At 31.6% G+C, this 9,690-nt stretch overlaps 1 protein-coding gene across 1 annotated transcript; it reads right to left on the bottom strand.

Annotated features, from left to right (window-relative positions):
• Positions 1–248: 248 nt before the first annotated feature.
• LOC121261916 (UPF0481 protein At3g47200-like) lies at positions 249–9,379 on the bottom strand. The gene is made up of 4 exons (XM_041164331.1): positions 9,217–9,379; positions 3,350–3,606; positions 1,048–2,675; positions 249–429 (listed from the first exon to the last, which is right to left on the bottom strand). Exon 3 carries the CDS (start codon positions 2,661–2,663, stop codon positions 1,071–1,073), a length of 1,593 nt encoding a protein of 530 aa, XP_041020265.1. The 5' UTR covers positions 2,664–2,675; positions 3,350–3,606; positions 9,217–9,379; the 3' UTR covers positions 249–429; positions 1,048–1,070.
• Between the last annotated feature and the right edge of the window lie 311 nt (positions 9,380–9,690).

Raw genomic sequence — 9,690 nt, 5'->3', positions numbered from 1 at the left:
TTATTTTTAAAACTGAACATTCTATTATTAAAACTTAGACAAATTAAAATAAACAATCGAATGGTTTTTTAGCCAATATTTGAATGGCCTCACTTTTTATGTTCAAATGTAATTTTCTCCGTTCCGTAATTGACAATAAAAAAGAATTTATTATATAGAAATATAACTAGATAATTACTTATGAGAGCAAATATAAATAAATTCTCGTGAAGACAAGCCCATTATCCCAACAGTATCAATATATAATAACAAAGCTATAAAATTGTATGTTAATAAGAAACAAAGACACACAAAATCACTTCATTCGAATCCATCGGGTTGATAGCTAGCATGACCTTCACTCTTGTTGCATGAAATTCATATCATGATCTATCATTAGCTAATTAATCTCCTATTGCTTTTCTCCATTCTCAGCCCATATAAGTGTTCCTGCAAAAAAATTCATAATTTAACAATCGAACTAAGTCTGGATCCTCTTTGACCAAACTTCATTGCAAAGAGAAAATTGACATCACATAATTCACCGGACATCATGTAAATCACGGATGGGAGAACATCGAGCTATGAGTTTGTTTATTCTGAGCGTATGTTGTACACGACCTTGGGTTCAGGTATTTCATAGAACCACACTGGCAGCCATAGAACTTGTCCGAGTAAGTAATGAGAAAAACACAACTTAGCAACAAAGAAATCACCATAGAATCCATGGCCTCTCATGTGGTTCTCGCAAATGCAAGGGGGGGGTGTTGTTTGGAAAATCAGAGAGCAATCTGTAACTCAGCAAATGAAGAACATAGTAAAGAATGAAGATGTGGTGAGGTTAGAAGATATTAGTGCTGTATATGTTCTGTAAATATGTGGGTGTATTCATACAGCATTCAGAGCTGAGCCTATGTTACTAATAGATGAAGAAAGTGATGATAAGGCATATTATTTCAAGCAGTACTTATCTTTGTGCATACTATGTTCAAATTTTCGAAGCTATTACTAGCAATCTAACAAATTAATTTCTAAACGTGAGGAGTAAAATAAAATGTGATGTCCTACCAGATTTTATGCACAAAGCTTCTTCACATCTTCACAACTTGGATGATGGAGCATATAGTTTGTACGAGAGTGAGCAGCAATAAGGTAACAGCAGCTACAGTAGAAGCTATTTTCCAAGGAGTGCCAAAATAATCACGTTTCAAGGTAGCCTTCCAAGTATGCTTAGTGTTGCTATAGAATGCATTCAAATCTCGAAACAAACCCCGATAAGCACCTTTCCAGCTATAATAAACAATATTCGTCCCCAGATTATTGATAAAAGATGCCACTGAATTGCTGTTGGCAAGCCAATTAATGATGATTCCTTTTCTAATAAGTAAATCTGCATCTTTGGGAGTGTTGATTAGGAAAGTCAATAGCACAATGTAGTCTGTAAAATGTGAATCATGTGGATAATGGCATTGCTCAAATGCTATGATGTTTCGATAAGTAGTCTCTGTCGAATTATACATGTTCATGCATGGAATTTCCAAAGTTCCGTTGGTGAATTTCAAGTCAAGTAAGCATTTGCTTGAGCTCACCTTAAACTTCACTCCAGCCTCATACAACTGGCTTGCCGAATATAAATGATCAGCACTAGGAAGATTATTATTTTCATGCGGTAGCACTAGCAGCTTTCTAGATGATGGAAGAAAAAATGCTCTGGCGAAATCAGCAAAGTGTCTTGTTAGGTCAAGCAAGCATTTGCATGATCTCACCTTAAACTTCACTCCAGCCTCGTACAACTGTCTTACAGTATATAAATGATCAGCTGATCTAGCAAGATCATTACTTTCATGTGGTGACAATAGCTTTCTGGATGATGGAAGTAAAAATGCTTTGGTCATATCAACAAAGTGTCTAATTGGTTGCTCTCCAAGATTTCCAGGAAATTCCTGTTCTTTAATGTACTCCAAGACATCAATTGCAAGCGAAGTGAAGGAAGGATGCTCATCATCCGGTGCACATGCAAGGCTGAATAATATCTCAAGAGCAAAGAAAGGAAGTTGATTTTCAAGTAACTCCAAGTCCAACATAATTTCCTGCCACGATATTGGGTTTAACAGTATATGGTTCTCACGAATAACCCTATCTGATCCTTTGAACCATATTTCGTAGAATAATTCAATAATAAAGATCCCATCCACCAAAATTAATTTCACGAAATCGTCACTGCTAAACTTGATGGTTTCTGCATAACAACTACGCACACTTTCTTCATTTAGCTTTATGGCATTTACTAAAATCTCTATGTTGAAGTCAATCTGCCGCAGGAATCTCTGAAAATATTTTAATTTCAACTTTTCCATGGGTTCTAATATTTTGCTGCCATGGTGGAAAGGCCCTATTGATATAACCTGAGGAGTGTAGGCTTCCTCATTCAATTTTCGAAGACAAGTTGGAATCCTGTAGATACAACACTCATTTGCTGATAAGGGTGGCTCCAAGCTTGCAGCCATTTCTTTGATGCTATTTAGCAACTGATCTCTATGTTGATTTCCATTTCCACTACTCAAAGTGTTTGTAGCTTCCTGACCCCATTGTTGAATTTCAGCATGCTTTTGATTTCCATTTGTGACTGAAGCAGTTTCCACTTTTTGTTGAATTTCTTGATCATCACTTGTTGATTTTTCCATCTCACAATTAATCTTCTTAATTAATTAATTGGCTTCTAGCTCCTGGCCTGCTACTTACACAAATTCAGACTCAGTACTGATTACAATACAATTATATTATAAAAATATGGGCCAATTTTTTGGGCAACTTAATTAGAGTACTTTAATGCTAATGCTAACGCTAACTTTTTCATTTGACGGCTTTAAGAATTAAAAGAAAGGAATTAAAATAAGTACCCATGCAGCTAGTAAACAAATTAAAACCCCATGCATTATCAGTCATTCAAAGTAAATTAACAATATCATATTATATATTATTTATAGATCACCTAGCTAGAAAAATAATACCCAAATCAACGTACAAGCAAGCTATGCATTTATTTTGTATGCAACGAGTTGAGCGCATTAGCTGATGAACTAGCTAGATATACATGCATAAAAATGTCAATATCCTAATAAATTAACATCTCAATATTCAAAACAAAGAGGTCCAGATAGCACATATATAGGCATGGAATTAGATCCATAGATATAGACGACGGGGCTAATTAGTCATTTTTTTGACAAATAATTCGTTGCAAATACTCGTTTTTATTACATTGAATAAGCCTAAAAACATAATCAGTGATTATCAATAAGTTAGAAAAGAAAATGGAAGAAATTAAAAGAAAGAAAAAGACGGTGATTTCGAATCATGTTTTCCTTACCGAAACAAACGCTTTCGCTTTTGGTCGCCGCAGTCTCCAACTTCTCAGACTTACAGATCAAAGAACCGATGAAGCAAGTCGAGTGATGAAACGGAGACAAAGACGCTCGTACTCATGTTGGAGTGGAGTTAACGATCAAGAAAAGAGATCTATCCGGATGTTTCGTTGATTTCACTTACCACACTATTACTCATATATGCATGGTAGCTGGATACCGGACAAGCTGCAATATTCAACACCTCGGCTAAACTCAAAACCTATCACAGCATCACACGTGGTGACTTCTCCTTATTAGACTATTTTAACAGTCAACATCAATAATTCAAGAAGGAATCTGGCTGTCCTCAAAGAAACAAAAGTATCATGTGGAGAGCACTAGTCTTGACCTAGGTCTCTGTTAGAGAAGACTTGGAAAGTAGACGGGCACGTTTTCTAATTAAAAAAGAAAAAAGATTACATAATATTAAATTCTAATAATTTAAAAGAAAGATAATTACTCGTGAAACATTATTAATTATTTTTTTATATTAATGAAAGATAGAAAAAAGTAATGTTTGAAAATTTGAGATGTTAGCCTATCTATAGATAAACTTATAATTATTCATCACACAATATCAAAGTACTGTGTAAATGGATAAGTTGAAAATTTCTATCAAACACTCTTCGCATGTAGAAAAATTACGAGAATTCTCAATTGCAAAATGTATGTGTTTTAATAATTATTTTACTATTTTATTTTTTCCCAAATCTTATATCATGTATAGCTAAAAATATTAAAATAACTTTCTAGAAATGAGACTATTGTAGTAGTCATGGGATCATTTTAAAGTGATTTGGTGGAGAGTAAATCAATTTATTTAATTTCTATAGAAATTTCTAATATTTGATTAGGACTGTTCATTCTGGCAAGATTTTTTCCTGATCCGCGAAACTGGATTTCAATAAAAGTAAAAGAATCGTTAGAAACAAATATAGTTTGGATCAAGTAGGGGCATGAATTTATTTTCTCTCGTGTCAAGAGAAATGCAATGTATAACTGAAGTGAATGAATGAAAGGTTACAAGGTTTATTTAAAATAAAAAATAAAAAATGAATAAACTTTGGCAGAAAGACAAGTATGAAAGGGAGACCACTTTGTGGGTTTTAATAAAAAAACAAAAAGTTGTAACGTAGAGAAAGGCAAAGTTAGTCAGAAAGACAGGTATGAATGGGAGACCACTTTGCCTTTCTCTACGTTAAAGTAAAAAGGCAAAAACAAAAGAAAACGACAAAGTAGAGGCCATTAACCTTTACTTTCTAGAAAGAGTAAAAAGGCAAAAATAAAATAAAATGACAAAGTTTTATTTCTTCTTTTTCTTTCGGTAGCAGATCACACTTTAAAATTTTCTATTTTTCATCTTCTTTTTCGATAGAGTAGCAGACCACTGCTGCAATAAAGGTTAGAGTACTGTTATGGACATCTTCTTTTTATTTACATATTCATTTTGTGGTTGAAGTATTTTCTTAAAAGTTACTGTCTATATCCTAATTAATTAATATCTCAATATTCAAAACAAAGAGGTCCAAATAGGATATATGGAACAAGAAATGCTTTGGCTACAAATGAATCATATAAATATAAACTCACAAATTAATTGATGTGATTTGGTTGGTACATCAAATTATAAAATTATTTTTATTATAAAGTAGATCTAACGTATCACATAATATCATGTCAATTTGTGAATTAATTTTTATGAAACCTATTAATTTGTGATCGTTACACTTTTCATTTGGAATTAGATTACGGTTAGAAAAGGCCCTGAAATAATTAACCCACAACTGAGTAAAATAATAAATGATTCTCAATACTATAAGCTATAAAAATAGGAGAATTATGGAACAGATTAAAAAAGAGAGAAAAAAGAAGATGATGGTGAATGTTTTGCTTACCCAAACAAACAAACCCTTTCGGTTTTGGTCGCCGCGCGCGCAGTACCGTCTCTAACTTCTCAGTAAGATTAACTGATGAAGCTAGGAGATCACCTGATGAAGCTCGTCTCTGTTTTTTTTGTTTCCACAAAAGTCGTAGACTCGTAGTTTAGAGTACTGCATGGACTGAGTACTCAACGATCAAGAACGTACAGAGTTTTATCATTATTTGACGTTTCGTTGATATCACAGCATTACGCATTGTAGCAGGTGGATGCGGGACCAAGCATAAATCTCAGTGGAGACTCCACTGAGAACTGAGAAAGCCAAATAACTTTAAGGCCTTGGGTTCTCATCGGGCTTGGTCCGGTCTACGCCCGCTACTTGGTTGTTCAGCAAAAATGGAATATTAAAGGAAGTCTCATAATATTTGTTTCCCTTTGAACAATTATGAATGAAAATTATGAATACTTATGTGTCAATTATTATGTTTTTTTTTTCATAATAATAATTTTTATTATGAATGAAAAAAGTCTCAAAACATTTTTTTTGGGATGAAATTTTTTCAACTTGTTCAAAAGCTAGTGTTCGAGTGGATTTTTTTGGACAAAATATTTTTTGTCCCTAATATGTGTTCAAACGGCAACAATAACATTCAAACATAATTTTTTGAGACGAAATTTCTTTAGCCCTAATAATTGTTCGAACACCAATAATTCTATTTTAAAACAAAAAAATAATAATAATAATTTGATCCCCAAATCTTTATGCAAATAGATATTGTAATTTTTCAATTATTTTTACAACTAAACATTCTATTATTAAAACTTAGACAAATTAAAATAAACAATCGAATGGTTTTTTAGCCAATATTTGAATGGCCTCATTTTTTATGTTCAAATGTAATTTTCTCCGATCCGTAATTGACAATAAAAAAGAATTTATTATAACGAATTTCAGCATGATTTTGATTTCCATTTGTGACTGATGAAGCAGTTGCCAATTTTTGTTGAATTTCTTGATCATAACAGCTTGTTGATTTTTCCATCGCACAATTTAGCTTCTTATATAATAGATTGGGTTCCTCCCGGCCTGCTTACACAATTAAAGAATAATGACTACAATAGAATTATATAAAAATATAGGCCAATTTTCTGGGCAACTTAATTGGAGTACTTTAATACTAATAAAATAAGTAACCAGCTAGTAAAGCAGCTATAAGCAAACAAATGAAAACCCCATGCATTATCAGTCATTCAAAGTAAATTAACCATATCATATTATATATTATTTATAGATCACCTAGCTAGAAAAATAAATACCCAAATCAACAAGCAAGCTGCCATGAATTTATTTTGTATGCAACGAGTTGAGTGCATTAGCTGATGAACTAACTATTGATAAAAATGTCAATATCCTAATAAATTAATATCTCAATATTCAAAGCAAAGAGGTCCAGATAGCGCACACACACACATATATATATATATATATATATACATGGAATTAGATCCATAGATATAGACGACGGGCTAATTAGTCATTTTTTTTTTTATAAATAATTTGTCGTAAATACTCTTTTTTATTACAGTGAGTAAGCCTAAAAACATAACAAATGATTCTCAAAAAGTTAAAATAATAAAGCAGAATATTATGGAACAGAATAAAAAAGAGAGAATGTTTTGCTTACCCAAACGAACAAACGCTTTCGGTTTTGGTCGCCGCGCACCGTCTCTAACTTCTAAGTAAGATCACCTGATGAAGCGAGGACTCTGTTCTTTTTTGTTTCCACAAAAGTCGTAGACTCGTAGTTTATAGTCCTGGACTGAGTCAACGATCAAGAACGTACATAGTTTTATTATTATTTGACGTTTCGTCGATTTCACCTATCACAGCATTACTCACGGTAGCTGGATGCGGGACCAAGCATTAATATTCAACACCTAATTTAAACTCAAGACCTATCATGGAATTACACGTGCCGTGACTTATCATTATGAAAATGTCTTAACATTAATCTGGTTGTCCCAAAAAAAAAAACATGTTGGCCTAGGTCTGCTGTGAGAGAATTGGATGGCCACGTTTTCTAATTAATATATATATATATATATATGTACACACATACATACACACTGGCAGAGCAGAGGCTCAACGTGCGAGACACATTTACCTAATTTGAAGGAAAAAAAATTACCAAAATATAAAGGTTTTCCTGTAGAAAGCAGATGATAGAATAAAAATATTTTTAGAAATATTTTTAGAAAAATTTTAAAATTATTATAAAATATTTAAAAAAATATTATATTTTTAAATATTTAATGATTTATTTTTAAGATATTTAAATAAATATCTTATCCATCCTACCAACATACTGTAGCATAAAAAAGGAACTACAATTTCGTCTTCAGAAGATAAACTCGGCCAGAAAGTAATTAAACAGAGCAAAGACGTAATTTTTCAGAAAAAACAAAACTAATAATAAGGACAAAACGGGAAAATGATAAATGCAGAGGGATAAAATTGGAAACAAATTTGGATAAAATTACTGTTCATATACGGTTACACAGCAATTAGAGGCAATTAAACAGGGTCAAATATGTTAAATCAATCAATTAATTTAAAAGAACAAAAATGTAAATTTCCAAATAGAAGAAAAGCCATGGACAAAAAGGAAAAAGCAAGAATAAAAGGGATAAAATAGAAAAACAAATTTTGAAGAAAAAACACTGTAGATTGCCGCTTAGGTTTTTAAACTGTGTTTTGATATTGAACTGAGCTCAGATGAGTTGAGTTTTTTATATATAGTAGTGAGTTGAGTAGTAAAGAGAATTATGTGGGACTCATCTAAACTGAGTTTAAAGTGTGTTTGGATGTTAAAATGAGTTTAATACTTTTTATGGGAAATTGAAAAAGGTTACGAGTCCCACGTATTAAGATGTTTTAAGTTGAAAAAGGTTGTGGATCCTATGTGAAAGAATGTTTTGAGTTTGGATGAATTTAGTAATTTTAGAGTTGAGTATTTGGATGTTAGATTCAGTTTAAATTAGACTGAACTCAATTGAGTTCAATAACCAAACGAAGCCTTATTCACTCTTAATTGGGCGAACTACCTCCCTTGGACCTGTTCCCACTACTAGTATATATATATATATATATATATATATATATATATATATAGAAAAATAATAAAATAATATACACATCAATCTTAGCATGATATTTGCATCAATTATAGTAATATACATGCTAAAAAAATTTGATATAAGTGTACAAAAGAAAGTAATATACATGTTTAACAGAAGCTAAGATTTTATATTCACATAATATCATATTATATTATAATGTTTACATTATTCTACATGTTCTGAATAAATATCATGATGTTAATTTAAACATTAAAACATTTATAACATACAAAATAAATCTTGTTCTCAAAACAAAGAAGATCATGAATGAGGATTTTTATCAAACAATGGAGGAAAGCTATAATAATAACTTCTTTTATCTAAACACTATCACAGTAAAGATTGTGTTAAGAACCCCATCAACTAATGAAAATCTTCATCATCTAAATTCTCTTTTTTGAGAAGAAGCAAAATAATAAATGTTATTTTTTATTTTATTCTTACAATAGATCATACAACAATCAGAAAATGGAAAAAATAATTACAACAAATAGAAGATCGTCCAAAACATACATGATGAAACATGAAATTTACTTTTTAAAATTATATACCTTAATAAATCAATTAGCATAAATCTTGATAGATAAATAACCAAATATTTCTAGAATGAAATATAAAATTATAAACAAAAATTGTCAAAGATTTATACAGAAATGATAAAATCCACGAACACAAACCTTCAACTAAATAGCATAAGTTATAAAAATAGGAGAATTATGGAACAAAATAAAAGAGGGAGAAAAAGAAGGTGATGATGAATGTTTTGCTTACCCAAACAAACAAACGCTTTCGGTTTTGGTCGCCGCGCGCGCACCGTCTCTAACTTCTCAGTAAGATCAACTGATGAAGCGAGGAGATCACAATGAAGCTCGTCTCTATTCTTTTTTGTTTCCACAAAAGTCGTAGACTCGTAGTTTAGAGTACTGTATGGACTGAGTCAACGATCAAGAACAGATCAGTTTTATGATCATTATTTGACGTTTCTGAGACACACACACACACACACACACACATAGACACACATACACATAATACCCACCCATCTGTCTTGGTAGCTGGAAAAAAATTGAAAAAGAGAGAAAATCAATTATTCCTTAATCTAAGAATCCAAAACAGTTTGATTCGAACTCAAACAACTTAAAGGCTAGTCTTTCTCACTATTACCCAGTTTCTTCAAGAGAATTTCCTTTTCAACAAAGAAATATTTTGTCGGGAAACAAATAGAAAAAAATATCCAAGTCTAGC

Source organism: Juglans microcarpa x Juglans regia, chromosome 4S, assembly GCF_004785595.1.
Source record: "Juglans microcarpa x Juglans regia isolate MS1-56 chromosome 4S, Jm3101_v1.0, whole genome shotgun sequence".
In the NCBI taxonomy this organism is placed as follows: Eukaryota; Viridiplantae; Streptophyta; class Magnoliopsida; order Fagales; family Juglandaceae; genus Juglans; species Juglans microcarpa x Juglans regia.
Note: the sequence above shows the minus strand (reverse complement) of the source record. Positions and strands in the feature narration are given on the sequence as shown.